The sequence below is a fragment of the Fragaria vesca genome, linkage group LG3 (genome assembly GCF_000184155.1).
Source record: "Fragaria vesca subsp. vesca linkage group LG3, FraVesHawaii_1.0, whole genome shotgun sequence".
Lineage (NCBI taxonomy): Eukaryota > Viridiplantae > Streptophyta > Magnoliopsida > Rosales > Rosaceae > Fragaria > Fragaria vesca.
This window is the reverse complement of record NC_020493.1, coordinates 495,917-513,247: the sequence shown is the minus strand read 5'-3', so window position 1 is coordinate 513,247 and position 17,331 is coordinate 495,917. Positions and strand designations below refer to the sequence as shown.

The following is a 17,331-nucleotide window of genomic DNA, read 5'->3' as shown; positions in this document are numbered from 1 at the left end:
CTTCCACCTTTCTACCGTCTCTCTTTCTCTCAAATCTCACTCTCTACCTCTTCTCTAAATTTCCGACGACCTGCTTTTCCACTTTATTCTTCTTCGCGAACCGTCTCCGATCTCTTTCGTCGCTCTCTGTCTGGGATTTCGCATATTTTCAATCTCCGCCTCAGATTTTTTCAGTCTCCACTTTATTGCATTTGTGTTTTGGTTTGTGTAATTCATTCTCTACGAATTGAATTGCATTTGTGTTTAGATTTTAGCAATATAATCAGTTGGAGTTGCAAATCCTTGATAGAGTTGTTGGTTTTCTCGAGTTTAACATGTATTGTTTTATTTGTAATTGGTCATGGTTTTGTACTTTGTACTGCATATGGTTGTTGGTTATTATTGTCTGTTTCCTTGGTCCAATAGATGTGATTAGTGGAATTCAATATTAGTATGAATTAGAACAGCAATAAACGAAGAAAAAGAAAAGAGCTTCAAAGACTTTGTATATGTAAAAAAAGTTATGATGATGAGCTGCTTTTGGTCGAGTCGGGATGCATACCTCTTTTGCCTTCTAAATGGAGAACCTCCGTTGCAGTGTTAAGAACGATTGCTACTATATTAAAAGGCAGACAACAGACTGATTTTTCCATCTTTAGATACGATAGGAGGACATACAGCTTTTATGAGGTTAAAAATTTGGTTTTGCAATGTTGTATGCAATGTGATTAAATGAGTACTGTATGGATCCTTTTTTGATTTTTGGATTTGAATGTGTTATTATTTATTGACATAACCAGTTGGATTTTGCATCGGGTCTCATGAATACTTTTATTTTTGCAGGTTCGATGAAGGTTGCTAGGAGTCGATTCCGTATTGAAGGTCTGTGTTCTATTTATTTTACTTTTCACATAAGGGTGTGAATGCAGACCTTTGGATAACTTCCATTAGGATTTAATTGTTCATCAGTAATAGATACATATAAATAAAATGCATGCAATGCAATGCATCTAAAATTAATTGAAAGTCTAAAAATGTACCCATTGAATGTTAATGATGACATTTCTAAGCTAAAATATTTAGTTGCAGATCTGATTGTTGTGTATGGCTACTCTTTAAAAAACAATTTACATCTGGTATATGCAAACAAGATATGTTTTCAAGCCAAATTCATTCACATTTCAATGTCTCTGTGTATAGGTGTATTTCATTATCTGCATTTTGTATTGTCAATTTATGGATTTGCAATACCAAAGATAGAGAGAAAGAAATAGATACTATTTTATGTCTGATACTGAGTGGGGTATTTGAGGCTTAGAGAGACTTCAAAATTTCTGTACAAACCTGAGATTTTATTTACCTTGGTCATCTTATTATCTGTTTTATTTTCATTTTTTTTAAGTATGATTTTACAATTTGGTTCTTTTCCTCTTTACTGATGTTCCCCAGATTAGTTTTATTGTTTACCTTTTCTTTTTCTTTTCCTCTGCATTGTAGTTTTAATATTTTCAAATGCCTTTAGGTACATTACCCCAAGTATTTGTATCTTAACAAGATCATACAAAGATAAGTCTTCAATTGCTTTGCCTTTTTGAAACTATTCTAAAACTTTATCGGATATCTCCTCATCATGTTCATATTACGGTAACAAATCTGTCAAATTCAGTACCATTCTACTTTGGACGTTGTTGCGGCATTTTTATCTAGATTGAGATCTTTCTGAGGAAACGATTTTGGTCTTTTTAATTTTATAATTTCCTTGGCTTATAAATTTATTATGCTTCTTTTGTCAACTATAGGGTAAGAAAACAACTGCACATGCTTCCGTTGCATGGGCTATTGTGAGCAAAACTATCATCAGCCGAGTCACCCTTGCGGATCTCACCATTGATGCCGATTGCGAGGTCTAGCCGAGTCACCCTTGCTTTTGCCGACGCTTCATTGCTCAGAAACCATGAAAGCTTGAAAGTCCGTGATTGAAATCAAATAGGGTACATGTCTGGTGCACTCATGGGACCAGTTAGACCATAGGCCATCACAGATTCGATCGCTGCCGGACGAGTGTTTTGGCAGAAGTGGAGGCTTAGGGTTTTGGAGGCTTAGGTAAAGATGACTCGCACTTCTATAAGTGTATTCAAACTTGAGGTTCATATTTATGAGCAATAACAAACCGGATATATTGTTCCTGTATAAAGTTTGAGAAAAGGCCACTCATAGCAACAAGAAAAGTGATCTCGCAGATTGTGGACGAAAGTGGTGCGGGGGACAATGACGAGCGTGACTGGCGTTAGTTGGTTATCCTTCTCAAAAACAAAGATTTGAAGTGGAAGCTCACTATTGCAGTAGGAGTAGCTACTTCTTTCAAGGCTTTTATTTGAGCTCTTCAGATCCTAAATCTTCATAAATGGGTATGACTAGTTAAGGTAACTTTCTTTGTGCGGTAACTACTATATCCGGAAAGCTTCTACGTACTCTGTCACCGCGGCCGGAAGTTTCGTTTTTTTAATCGAGATTATTATCAAACATTATTCATATTGTATTAATATATAGATATCGTGATACCAACCTTTATAAATTTATAAAAATAAAAAAATTAATTACCCGAAAAAAATTGTTTTTCTTCAACACACAATGCCAAATGAATATATTAACTCGTGCAAGGTCAAAACTTCTGTCATATTTTGTACTAATCATCTCATGTATTCAATCCGAATCCCATCAATTGTTGTGTTAGTGCATGATTTAGTCCTAGGTAGCAATGTGACCAAAATGCTCTCATCTCTATCTGCCTCCAAATCTTCAAGCAATTCCGAGATACCAAACTTCAGATTGGTCTTTTGGTCACCATCCATCTTTCCATGAGGTATGTGGACAAAGGTTCCGGCAAATTCCCTGAAACTCGGTCCCATTTTGCTCTCATTGACTACATTTATATACACATCAAATTTGACATACTCATCAATTCTCACAGCAATTCCATGAACAACCAAAACCTCTTCCTCTACATCTTTCTCTACCTTCCTTCTGTTAAATTTAGACCTGCTCACCCTCACTGTAATGGAGCTATTGAGATTCTGACCGCCTGGTCTCATCTCTGCAGACAAAATGGTTATGTTTTCTCTTATTTTCAGTGCATGGTTGGCAATTTTGGATGGAATAGAGTTAGGCTTTGGACGCGTATTCAGCCATGGAAGATCAACCTCCTCGTAAACATACCTCAACTTTGTAGTATCCAAAACATCACGAACTTTGATTCTCACAAGCTGTGAATTTTCATCATGGAAGTAGAAACTAGAGTTGAGCCAATCAGAATCAAATGTTTGCAAGTCGACCTTGTGAATTTGCGTCCAAACCTCCCAAAGACGGTCTAGATTTGAGTGGTGTGCATAGAAACTAGGGTCCCTAGCTGCAGAGTAAAATGCTCCCATGTCTTCCCTCCTGACATTGAAATTGCTTCCAACCCAAGTGTGCATTGTGTTGTGAGGAGCATTTTCTAGTGTTCCAAGTCCATCACAAACACCCTCCTCGCTATTCTTATAAGGGCACCCCATGAACAGCTCGGGCTTCTTTGCTGCAGACACCATCTGGTTATACATGAACACCAAGTTCAAGTGCATTCGCTCTTTATTTTCCATATTCTCATCTGTCTTCTCGTAATTGTAGTTTAAATCACTTACTTTTGGTGGGAAGTGAGAAACGTCCCTCTGATCGTCAAAGAAAGGCGAGTGCATATACCACTCGGGCATTGCCATTCCATCAGGGGAGTCCCAATTCCAAAATGGCAGAGCAAATGTGTCATCACCAATGAGGCTTCCAACGATGCGTTCATGGAAGTGAAGCAGCATCCGGTGCCATGGGAAAAAGAACCATTTTTGATGGATGTCGACAGGGCGATGGGAATGTGGTTGGTCATAAGCACCGGTGCAGAAGAGGCAATGCATATCAGCTTGACGACGAAAACTCCGAGGGTCATTGTATGGAAGTGACTTCATGATCAAGAGAGCCTTTTTGTATTTGGCAATGAAGTCACGACCAACCCGGTGTGCTGGCCTCCGAATTCTCAGAGGGGTTGAAGGATCTGGAAATTGGAAATCAATGACGGGTTCTTCTGCTAGACTTTTTGGGGGACAACAATAGACAAGAAGATCTGGCCTTCCATAAGATGAGTGACAACTACTTAAGTTAAGAGTCACTGAGAGGTCTCCTCTGTCTATCTTGTAGCTTCCTGAAGAATCTTTTGATTCAATTATTCTTAGTAGGCTTAGGATTGTGTCTGTAAGTTTCCTGTAAAACAAAGAGTAATAGTTGAATGTCAGCTTTTGATTTGAAAGTCCAATCGTTATCTTCTACCCCAAAAGACACCTCAACCAACTGGAATAACCGATTGGTTAATTTGTTCATTTGCTTACTTTGCTTATATGTATATTCACTTGTAAGACTGATAATCTATACAATTATTAAGAGAACACGTTTTGTCTATCAAATTGGGTGTGAAAAGAAATATAGAGATTTTTTTTAACCAAATGGTAAGATCCAAGAACATTTAGTATTAGAGAAATAGGCGTGTAAAAAAAAAAAAGAGAATTAAAAATGATAAGCAAGCTGATAACATATTGTGCAGATAACTTCTTAATTAGGTTATGCACTAACTAATTAAGTAAATTCCTACATATTTAGACGATCTGTCTTATCAGATGTTAAGATTGAGAACTAATTTTAGTTTACCCCATCAACTTTAGGTCGATCATATATTTTAATTCCTACATATATGTGTTGATGCATATATAGATTGAGAACTAATTAAATCACCTTCTAGCTACTTTGTCTTCTCCAAGTTTAAACATCCTACAAGTCACTGGTTCATTATACTAACTGGAAAGTGGAAACCTTGAGTTAAATTAAGCGACGGGTAACCTGTAAATTCATGCATACCAAGAGTCAGTTGGATCTCTGAGGACCAGAAGAGTCAGAGGCAATGCTGCAAACATGATGAACACCAAGGTAATGGCGGCGAAACCCCATTTTTTTGCTGCTTCCATAGCTTCCCGCAGCTGCTAGCATGCAAGCAAATTGTTTAAGATCTATATATATATAGCTCCTCCATCACCACCTGAACCCAAAATCAATATGATGAGTGAAGTTAATCATAATTTCATATACATATAAACGATGTTATTATGAAATTATAAGAGTTTCCATTAACTCACTGTATATCTCAAGCTGTTCATATATGGTGAATGCTTCAATGATTCAACGAAATGGTACTGGAGATCGAGTTGATGAAGAACACTGATCAGAATTCAAGGTAGTGTGTATATATATAAGTACTGGCAAGAGCTACTAGCTGAATATCAATCTTCTAGAGCTGTATATGTAGCTGATTAATTAGCTGAAGCTATAGCATATATGAAGAAAACGAATCTGCTAGAGATGGACTAGTAATTAACTACTAGCTAGATAGAGAGCTGTGGCTGCACAACGTCTTTGAATTGCTGCCTGTCCTGATACCCAAAGTCTCCTATATATAAATACCAGACGTAACCCAGACGTAATTACGAGTGTTACATGTGGCAAAGGAGCTAACAAGTTGGAGAAAAGGACAGCGGAAAACTCTAGGTCCCCGGTCATACAACAAGAGTACAAGTATTTAATACAACTAGTACCACAAGATTGAACACAAGTGTCGATGGCTAACTTGAACAGTTTGAAATCCACGTACAAGAAGGGTGCGGACTCTGTGAATGTACGTGTTCAATACCAATCCCCTAACAGCACCAACTACTCGAGTAACACTGTAACATGATCGAATGAGTTGGTGGCCAAAATGGAGATCGAGTTAAGTTTGTAATCATGAAAGGTGCAATGGATTGGGGCTTCAAGTTAGAACTTGATGTCGATCTAGTCGTCGTTCGAAATTTACTGTCTAAACTGAAGGCACACCATGTTGCTGACTTGGGTATATCACAACAACATAGTGTGATGTCGATCTAGTATATATAAAGCAAAGGCAACAAAGATCTATGAAAGAAATACAGCAGCAGATTAATGTCCCACACATTTAAGGCTAAAAACTTACCAAATAATAGTGCTACATCACGAAGAATGAAGATGTTGAAATCCTTTTTTGTTGTTGTTGTTGTTGTTTTAAAACCCCTGATTGAGGCCTATATTTTGGCATATTGCATACATGTCCTCTGGACTCTGGATTGGTACATGTAGACTTAGGCCAAACAATACCCAATATAACAATAGTCCTCGTCGTTGATGCTTACTGTCTCATCCTCTTCTCTTTCTGATCACACCAAAAGGTAGAAAGATCAAAATCAAATACATAAGGTTGATTTCCAGACCAAAAGAAAGAAAAAAATAAACAAGATAAAGAGGTAAACGTGATCGGAATCACATCAAAATTAAAGGCATGCGCAGCATTTCCTTTACATTAGAAAAGCCATGATATACTGGTATTAGGATCATGTTGTTTTGCATGATCTCTCCAGTTTCATCTGGTATCATTTGTTTTGGTGAATGACAACCCTATTATTGCTTTATGCATGCAGCTCGAAACACTTTCTGTTCGAAATGGGAGTATTATTTCTTCAAGTTCTGTTCTTATTGAAAATTATACAGCGCACCTGGGTGCGCGACGCACCCAGGTGTATCCACCGTCCATTTTGACCCGCCAAAAAAAAAAAAAATTAAACGGTGGAAATGACGGGTGCGCCGCGCATAGGCTCTCCGACTATCATGTTGACAGTCTGAAACTCTGAATCTCAACCTAGATAAGGCGATAGGATTCATTGGACTTACATAGAGGAACATATTACATTCACATGAGAAAAAGAATTCCGAGTCTTTCAATTTATTATATACACACATTGACAATGATATAAACCAACCACAGTATAACACTCTTGATAGGACGTGGAAGTAACAAACAGAGAATCGATCATAATTCTGAAATTTAACCAGGATTTTCAATGACTTAGACTATGCAGACTTCTTCCTTAGCTTATAACATCACAGATTTTCGATAAAACTAAAAAGTAAAAATTACAAAAAGATATGTGATTGCCTATATGCTTGATCCATGTAGATCCTCCCATGATCCATGTAGATACTCCCATGGGGCATCACTCTCCTCTCGTAGCCAGCCTTTTGGTAGTAGCTGTGGATATTCATCATAACAGCCATGTACATCCCACACGGTTCTCGGCTTCTTCCCTTGCCTTTTCTGGGGCGTCCCCCAATCAACTTCCATGTTGATTGGGATTCCGAGTCTTTCATGTGGATGTTCACTTCTGTCTGTTCATTGGCTTGACAACGAGCTTCTCGACTGGACTCACCTCTCTCCATGTTGATAATCAACTCAAGAAGCAAAGGCAAAGAAGCTCAGAGCCTGAGATGGATGAGATTTGGACCTAATTCTGAATCCATTTACTATTAGTTTTGTTGTTATGAAACATGTATTAGATGTTAAGGAAATGCAAACAGAAAATTTTGAAATGAATAGTTAGGACATTACATTTGGTAAATCATCGATTCGATTAACAACGTTATGCACGAACAGTTTGCCACCATCGTCATCTTCGTCCTCATCTTGGTTATCTGCGGCTGTCTCACAAATCTCGACCCCATATATTGCACATATGTTGTAAGAATGAGTCTTGTTCATGCCTCTACCGCAAAAGTGTTCGCTTAATTTATAGATGAGATGGTGGTCTTTAAACGTTACTAGTTTTCGCAAGACAATGGGCTAAACAACTAGTGGTTTTGGGGAAACAATGGACTAATTAATATTGTGCGTGAGTTTTCGTGAGTTTTTAATTTCTTAAGTTTGGTAGTTTTCTTGTCAATTTTGGTTTTACCTTGGGCTGGCCGTTCCAAATGCTACTAGTTTCCGCAAGACAATGGGCTAAACAACTAGTGGTTTTGGGGAAACAATGGACTAATTAATATTGTGCGTGAATTTTCGTGAGTTTTTGAATTCTTAAGTTTGATAGTTTTCTTGTCAATTTCAATTTTAACTTAGGACGGTCGTTCTAAATGCTAATAGTTTTGGCAAAATAATGGGCTAGACAGCTAGTGGTTCTAGGGAAACAATGGAGTAAATAATGTTGTGTGTGATTATGGTGCTTGACCAATACAAAACGAAAACCAATAATATGAAGTTCTTCTCATTTTATTTTCTTTTCCAAAATTTGTAAAATGCAAATTATTGCGGTTTTTTACACGCTATGATCTGAACGCACATGATTTACCACCTAATTCTAATGTTTATCTTCATTTTATCATCATTTTCTTTTGAGTGGATTTGAGTACTTATTCATCCGACGAAAAGTACATGTGATATCAGAGTTGGATACTAACCTTGCTTGAAATAAGACGATGTTCTTACTTGGTTTGAAGTTTTGCCGGATTTGTGTCCACATGTTTTACTATAGAATTCAAAGATTTTACATGCAACTTGTAAAGGAAAATTGCAACACAAATATATAATTTCAAAAGCAAAAGGCAGCAAATGCTGCAAACGAGCAATTCTACTATTTTCGAAGGCTAGTGGCAGTGTGGCAGTACTGGCCATGGCAGAGAACTTGCAATATAGCTCCCCACCAACAAAAGAATGGGGGTGTTAAAAATCATTCTTCCTTGTAGTTATATTGGGACTGAACTGCTGAGTTCTTTTTGTTTCTTTTCTTGTTTTCCTGAGAAATCTCCTGAGCTAAAATTCTATATTTTGGTATTACATACATTCTTAGGCCGCCGGGACTGTAAAGTTAAATCAATATGTATGTTTTTGTCATGTAATCTGCACATCCTTCATGAGACTCCTGAAAGAACAGCGCGCAGCTAAGTCACTCCAAAAACCTTGCGTTCCAAAGAGCATTCTTGTCTTCACCACAACGCTGGTGAACATCCATCATTCTCTCAACGGACCTGCAAATTCCGCTGCAACGCCAATCAAATGAAGCAGCACAGGTGTTGCCCGACATACCCTTCCACACACAGTCTGCAGTAGTCCATATTATACCATCAAGTCTATTGAAATTCATATAGAATATAAAACCATGGTGGAAATAGAACAGGAAGTTTCAAATTACCAGGTGGAGTACCACAGCAAAGTCTCCTATCATCCACTTGGTCCACTTCTAAGCCAATGAACCAAGATCCCAATGAAACATCTTCATTGGCATATTTGTGCAGCACATCCCTTAAACAATCAATGATAGAACATTTAGCATGTCAAACTCTAGTATCTATATAACATTGCAACTCATTCAATCATAAAACAGCCTTGGTGTTTAATATAGCTCAACGAACAAAAACAAAGCAGGAACCTACTGGTTTGCTGATATGTAAGTTGCCAAATCCTTCGAGATAGCATACAGTTGTCCTGTAGCATGACGAAAATACTTGTTTCCCACCTCCCCAAATTTCCAGAACTCTGGTTCATGGTATTTCACGCCCCTGCCATAATGAAAATATTATGAAATTGTATTTCACCAATATTTTGATATACACATCTAACTAAAGTATAAGAGCCACTTACTTTCGAGAGAGGACTGGACCTGACTTCATGCAACCAATGTATACTCGCGGTTTCGCACGGTGTCTAGACAGGATTGTCCCAAGTGTAGCTGTGGTATTGAAAGGAAAAATATTAACTCACAAAAAGAAGAAAGAGAATGAAACAAAGAAACTATAAAAGGGTGAAATGCAATGCTTAGCAACGAACAACTACGCGGAAAAAAAAAAAAATTCAAATGTTACCTAGATTTACATGGACATCATCATCAACTTTGATATAGAATTCAGCATCCCACAAAGCAACAGCTGTGGAAAAGTAGGTCTTTGTCTTGGCTGATAATTCCAGGTAGCCCTCAACATGGTTCTGCATATGGTATGAATTAAAGTTATGATGGAATGATTCTTATATACTTACTACGAATGATTCTACTCTAGACAACCAACATAATTTAAACAGCATCACATATAATCAAACTTAGCTGACTTAACAAAAGATTACCAGCCTCAAAAAGTCTCCATAGACGAGCTCCTCTGCTTCAATAGCTTTATCAAGAATACCACCAGCTGTCGCACTATTGACATTAGAAACATAGAAATGTTCATATTCTGCAAATCTATAGTTGAAAGAAATGTGAGAATAAATGAAACTTGATTAAGAGGTTTAGAAAGTCTCACCTGTGTCCTATAACAAAGCGTAAGAGAATGCCCTTCTCTTCTTCTAGCTTCTTTCTTTCTTCACCTGGTAAATAATTTTCAATGAGAAACCAGTAGTCATAACTAGACTACGAATCACATCAACAACAAAGTCATAATGCACCTTGTGGCATCCAAGTTGCACGTACTGAATCTCTTCTTTTCCGACTATTAAAAGCTGTATTGATTCCTATAACCATGAAGTACTTCTTTTCGGAAGCTAATTCAACAGTTTTCGAGTTTCCTAACACAGGAGAGTCATGATGTCCAGATGATTTTTGAGTTGCCCTATCAGCTGCTATCTGTAGGGAATCACAAACTCTTTGTGGTTATGTTTTATTTAACTTAATTTCATTTGTACCCAGATAGTTTGTTATCATAACCTGACCACATGTTCAAAAATGATTTAGTAACTGAAGAAGTTGTATATAGACTTACAATCTTCTGATTACAATCCTCAGGTTTGGAATTTATCCTATGAATTGAAGTTCTAGTTGGCCATGGTTCAGGAACCACCCACAACCTGGTAAACAAGTCTTCATTATTATTTCATCATCATGCATTTACTAAATCACTAACGTAAAGCTATCTTGAGATATATGTAATCTAATAGAAGAAATGGGCATCATATTTTGCTGTTCGTTAGAATCTATGCATGATCTGCATTGATTCCAGAAATCAAGAGCAGACAAGCACATTGTGCCCAAAAGAAATGAAATTTTTTCATACTGAGCAATTGAACATAAACATGAAAATGTTAAGGACTGTGTTGTCCTATATTGTTCAACATCTAGCCTACTGTTACCATAATTCAGATTTCAGACACAATTGCATCTAGTTAGATTATACATAGCTGAAAAGTCATATAATTGCAGTTGACTCGAACACAATATGGCATTCTGTCCAAACTACCGACAGAATTCAACTCCGATTTCTATAATTATAACAGAGATCCGCATTTCAAAGACACAGAATCCAACTCGATCAGCTAAACACCTATCATTAGCAACTTAACTAGATGTAGTATGATATATTTCCTCAAGATTCTTCCACTAAACCCAAGTGATCCCTGGGTTTGGAAAACACCCCATTTGGCCAAAATGCATAATGTACTATAACCAATCACCATAGTAAGCTGGTAACTAAAGATCGAAAATTTAAAACAAGCAATAGAAACCCATCAAAGAAAACTACCTGTTGGTGAATAATATCCCAGCAAAGAAGCTGCACAAGCATAGCAGAACAGCCAAGTTCCTTGAAATCACATTCTTTGTTGTTATCTCTCCTCCCCATCCTCTGCTCTTTATAGACATTGTATTCCAGCAATCTTTGCCTAAACCTACACAAACAACACACAAAAAGAAACATTCTTTAATAAAATAAAAATTACCGGTTTGAGAAACCCAGAACTCTGGAAGAGGAAGGTTACCTCAGTCAAGCTGAGTCAGTTTGTGACACACACTCTCTTCCTCCCTTACAGACACGAGAGAGGTGCATTTGAGAACGACCCAGTAACTTTCCCTCTTTAATGTACCAAATTACTAAACCGTCTCCTTCGGCAAAAAACGCTTCTCCTCCATGTAAATTGTAATCAAGGTGAATGTTATACATGGACCCATAACAGTAAACCCAGAGGTTTTTAATCAAAACCTCATGTCAACAACATTATTTATATATTCTGAAGTATGATTTTATTTCAATACATCGCATGTAAGTGACCTTTAATTTACATATTTAAGTGACACTAATTATGAAAGAATCGAAATTAAGCTCATCTTGCTAGGTTAGTTGAGGCCAAACATTGAACTATTAACTCTTAAAAACTCAATTTTTCGGCTTGGTGACCCTTATGTACTGGGGGCAGTTTCATTTTGATAGATTCTTTAGTTGATTAATGGAAACACATTGTAACTGCAGGTTGTTCTTGAGCATTGCCTTGGTGTGGTTCAGTTACCATGAGCAAAAAGAAATTACAAAAGCCATGGAAGTGAAGACTAGAAAAGATCTTGTACGTACCAGAAAATAATAGATCAAAGGTCAAACGTTGGAGCATCTCTAAACGTCATTGAAAGACAAAATATAATCCAGTTTTTCTGATCAAAAGATACACAAGATAAACTTGTACTAGAGAAAATGACAGATTAAGTACTTGCTCAAACCTGAAAATAGTTGAAATGCACCCTTTGAAAAAGTGGAAAATTGTCAAGTTACTTATTCTTGAAAATAGGAATAATGTATCTGAAACTAGGAAATGGCAATTGAAATCAGTTGAACATTAGCAATAAGTTGTATGAATTAATATTCAAAGTTAAATATAAACATGAAGTAGGTAGGCACTGAGCTCTGAAGGAAAAAATGAGCTTTCTTACACCAAAATGAAAAGAAAGAGAAGTGCTGATAATATTAAGACTGTCGGCAAAAGGGGAATAACCAACCATTTGCCGAGTGGTGAGGGATATCTTGAATCAAATTATTGTATTTTAAGAATCATTGGTACCATAATACTAGAATCTGTCCCAGAAAGAAGAGAGGGAAGGTCCTTCCTTTACTGATATTTATGCACAATTGTCTGGTAGAGGAACTTTATACATTATCGGTGGGAATGGTGGCCCTTTATTCTGATGAAAAAATGGAGACTTTGAAATGGATTTCAGATCCTCTCCAAGTCTATCACTTAGGTTTTTAGCAAGGTTCGAAACGAGGAAAGAGAATTACATATGAAATTCATTGTGAAATAAGTAAATCATTAGTTTAGTGTTGTTTTTCTGTTAATCTTCATGGATTGAATTTGCGAACGAAAATTGTTTTTTGTTTTTGGGTAGGTTAACCATAACTTGCTTGATTCACAAATTTCATTGCCTTAGTTCACTCATATCATTGTCATCAAACATTCAAACTCCTTTTATACAAAAAGTAAACTACAAACTAGAACCTCCAATACAAATTAACCATAAGCGGTCAAATAAAACTCAATCCCTAATATGAAGATATCCATGTTGTTTTTGTGACCAAGGGGCATCCGGCTTATCTTGTCATCAATCTATGATGGTAATATTGATGGGTTATGCAAAGAGGGCTAGTCATAAGACTTGCATGGTATGATGAGTATATCTAACCTTGTCATCAATCTATGATGGTAATATTGATAGGTTATGCAAAGAGTGCTCATAAAGACTTGCATTCTATGATGAGAACATGTCCCTTTCATGATGCTTATGCTTAACATTTGCTGGATAGACAAATAACCCAAATAAAGCCAAAATAATTTGGTAAACAAAAAGGAAATGAGAAGGACAAGGCTTTTAAAAATGCATGAAGGAGAGAGGGGAAAAGGTTCAAAATTATATAGTTTCATTACTATATGAAAAACCAAAATTAAACTTGATGCAAAAGCAGCAGCCATTTCATCTTCATACCCGCCTAAATTAAACACAATACGGATGTGTTACAAAATCTCAGAGGCTGCCAATTGTTTTTAGACCTTTTTCTTCTAGAAAAGCACACCACAGAAAGGCACCTCTGACTTCTTTTGGGGACTTTTCTCTATCCAGTCACCCCTACTTGATATATTTGTTAGCAACAACAACCAAATTAAGCAAACCTAAAACAGAATAAACAAAGATTACATGACTACTCCAAGAAACCAGTTTGTTTCCAAACACCATTCCTTACTTTCCTCAAGTCTCTTCCTTTAAGTGTCCTGCCCCTCCCTTCAACAACTGAGAAACATGAGATCTGGCTTCTTCTCAGCTTTCTAGCCAACCATTCATGTGGTGGCACCATCTCATCTTCATTATCATTGGCATCATCATCTTCACCATTGAATTGGACATCATACCCATCATGATTATCTTCATTTTTCCCATAATTTTTTGACCAATCAGGAATGCTAATTGGAGCCGATCTCTGTACCACATTGGAGTCATGGGTGCTTAAAGAGTTGTCACATGCCTTTACAATGGTTCTTGGAGCTGTGGAGAGGCTCCTTGCAGAAGAAGAAGAAGAACTAGAGGAGCAAGACTCCTGAGTAAAGTTGTACTTCCTTTCCTGCTGAGTAACACCCCACACTTCTTCTTGAAAATCTTCACTACTTGAATCACCAACACCAAAACCACTGCTTTTGCTCAGCATTCTGTTCCAATCTGCCATTCTCTTCAGTTGCTTTGCTCTAAAACATACAAATACTGCAAGTTAAGTGCTTAAAAAAAAGCCAAACAGAGAGAAACAGAGGGCTCTAGTTGAAAGCACAACAACTATGAATATAAATATAGAAGGCCAAGTACTTAGTAATTTCAAAAGGGTGGCCAAAGATGTAAACTTCAAATTACCCTTCAAATTTCCTTCACATAAGATGAAAGGCACATAAGATGAAAGGCAAACATCAAAAAGCTAAAAAATAAGTGCTTTGAGCAAAAAAGCCAAAACAGAGGAAAACAGAGAGCTAGCAAAAACAGAACCAAGGGTCTGAATATAAATAGAAGGAAAATAAATTCATTGGTTTTAATCTTGGTGGGTGAAGAGATAAACTTTGATCTCTCTTTTCTTCTTGGGAATCATACCCAGAAAGGTGGATGAGAATAATATCAAGAATCTACCTTCAATGAAAAACCCTGGTTCACAAAAGAAGCAGGGGTTTTTGAAAACCAACCAGGACAAAGCAGAAGCTGTGCTCTCCTGCTTGGCCTCTCTTAAATTATTAATACCCTCCAAACAAGATCACAGACTTCAAGGTCTGGGTACACTGCTGCCCAACTTCACAGTGGATCAGAAAACGACAAGGGAGTGAGTAATTTTTATTTTTTAATTTCTTTAAAACCTTTTTATGATTGTGGATCAGAAAACGAAAATGATGGGTTTTGATGAGAATCTCAGTTATAGTTCACACTAATTTCTAAACTCACCTGAAATTGGGTCAGTGTGAAGTTGGTTTCACTTGGTTTCTAATCACACAAAGCACCAAAAGTGAAGCCCACAGAAAGGATGAGTCACTGAGAAAACAGAACTAAAAGGATGAAAAGAAAAACACCACAATATTATATTTCAAGTGATTTGCTGGTCTGAGTGAGGCATTGGGGAAAACTCAGAAACCAGGTCTTGATCTGATCAGAGCAATTTTACCTTCTGTGGCAAAGAGTCAGATTTTTCTGTGCTACTGAGATGGAGACTACTGGGTTTTATTTATATGCCAGTAAAGATTCAATTTTTGATGAAAAAGTATAAATTATTATTTTTGAGGGGTCTGAAAAAAGGCTGAGGTTTAGGCGAGGTGGGGAAGAAGGATTGGTCTGAACTCTGAACTCTGCACCAAAAATTTAACTCTCTCAGTGCTTCAGTGATTCCTGCAAACCTTATCCCCAAAATCTGGATACAGGAGTACAACTCAGCTCTCTACTCTTACCACACGAGTGAAAGTGAGCTAACTTCCTTTAAGGATGCATAGGAGGGGGTGGTTATGAAGTAAAAGCTCTTTGGTTGACTTTACAGTAACTTATTACTCGTCAAAATAAGTTTTTTGAAGTGTTTTTGAGTATTGAAAGTTTGAAACTTCAAAATTTCGGAATCGTTATAGCAGTTGAACAATGTAAATACTTCGGAACACTGTTCAACATTGGATCACTATGAATTTAATGAAGTATAGGAGTTCCGGAAAACAGGTTACATTGTTTGAGTGAGTTTGGTTGAAGGACTGAAGGGTCTTGTGAAACAGGATCAAGTTCAACTGCCTTGTGAAACAGGATCAAGTTCAACTGCCTTGTCAAACAGGATCAAGTTCAAACAGGATCAGTAACATGTGTTGGATAATGACCCAAGTGAAACAGGATCAAGTTCAACTGCCTTGTACGTTTTTTCGAGTTTCAATTTGTTCTCTTTCCTTCAATTCTTGGACTTGCAATCACATCCCTCAAAACTGTGGCAGTTGATGCATTGCAATTTTGCCAAAGTTGAGAACCTTCTGGGTAAAACTGAAAAGTAGGCAACCTTTTTCACAGTACTTGATATCTAACTACCCTGCTCAAAAGTTGTTGCCAAAGTTTGAAGCTTTTTGGTGTTAATCGAGATGAATCAGATGATCATTACTATCTGCTTCTAAGCTTACCAGCAATGGAATCTTGATTACTTGTTTGTGTTCCATGTCCTTGATATATGAACATAGTTTACATATTGTATTGATACATCAATGTCTATATGCGAATCTTTAAGATGCTGTGCAATACATGACAAGTGATGTTTAACTTTCTTTGTGAAAATTGAATGTAACTAGCTAACTTCAGAGCAAGTACAAGAATCTTATTACTACGAATCAATGAGACGTTGCACTGTGGTAGGTTTTGACTTGATTACTCTGAGAAACTAAAACGTACTTGGCTTTGTTTTTTATGAACTCCACATTGATTTTTCTGGTTCCCAGATTTCCAGTGCAAACTGAAGATTTAATTTCATGTTGGACTCATATAAGGTCAAACATATTGCATCAATTGCTCATGGAGTCCCAAACAACAAAGCTAAACAAAATTTGGGAGTTTTAACAAAATGTGTTTTGATAGAAAATCATACCACTACTTGCCAAATGCCATGAGTAATACTGATCGAGGATGGAAATTGGTTTAACATGTCAACCAGAAACGACTTCAATTGACATCTCAAATTCGGTAACAAAATGTTACTTTTCTTTACTTGAAGACGGAGCATGAACCTTTTTCAACATTTTGGTACAACAAGATATAGTGACTGACATTCTAGATCCAACAACCAACGAGCCAGACCTGTACCTGAATAAAATCTTAAGAGTCGATGGACTCAAGACCCAGAACCTTAAGGGGCCCAAAATTTTCTTTTTCTCTTTGTGTGATTACATTAGTTTAGTTAAAAACAATCAATAATAATTAACAACATCCAATTAGAGTGGTGTTAGATTACAAAAGAGAAAAATGAATATAAAATCTTACCTATTATATTACTATCATTAATTGCCATTTTAGAAAAATTAGCAGCCTAAGTAAGAGATTTGTTGTAGAAATAAGATTTTTAATATGACTTCTAATGTTTTTTGTTGTTAGAGTTTGAGTTTATAGTTTTAGTTCGTGAAAATTTTTGTGTGTTTCTTAAAAAAATAAAATAAAATAAAATAAATAA

At 36.7% G+C, this 17,331-nt stretch overlaps 3 protein-coding genes across 3 annotated transcripts; all 3 read right to left on the bottom strand.

Moving 5' to 3' along the window:
* Window positions 1-2,669: 2,669 nt before the first annotated feature.
* On the bottom strand, window positions 2,670-5,018 carry LOC101298208 (polyphenol oxidase, chloroplastic-like). Its single transcript, XM_004295225.1, has 2 exons — window positions 4,912-5,018; window positions 2,670-4,263 (listed from the first exon to the last, which is right to left on the bottom strand). Exons 1-2 carry the CDS (start codon window positions 5,016-5,018, stop codon window positions 2,670-2,672), a joined length of 1,701 nt encoding a protein of 566 aa, XP_004295273.1.
* A 3,813-nt stretch (window positions 5,019-8,831) lies between these two features.
* Window positions 8,832-11,510, bottom strand: LOC101297918 (probable beta-1,3-galactosyltransferase 2-like). Its single transcript, XM_004295224.1, has 10 exons — window positions 11,392-11,510; window positions 10,636-10,720; window positions 10,322-10,499; window positions 10,180-10,243; window positions 10,004-10,076; window positions 9,748-9,868; window positions 9,527-9,614; window positions 9,319-9,444; window positions 9,078-9,187; window positions 8,832-8,986 (listed from the first exon to the last, which is right to left on the bottom strand). The coding sequence occupies exons 1-10, from the start codon at window positions 11,508-11,510 to the stop codon at window positions 8,832-8,834; spliced, it is 1,119 nt and encodes a 372-aa protein (XP_004295272.1).
* Window positions 11,511-13,810: 2,300 nt separating this feature from the next.
* Window positions 13,811-14,589, bottom strand: LOC101293662. Its single transcript, XM_004293243.1, has one exon. The coding sequence runs from the start codon at window positions 14,344-14,346 to the stop codon at window positions 13,828-13,830; it is 519 nt and encodes a 172-aa protein (XP_004293291.1). The 5' UTR covers window positions 14,347-14,589; the 3' UTR covers window positions 13,811-13,827.
* Window positions 14,590-17,331: the final 2,742 nt, after the last annotated feature.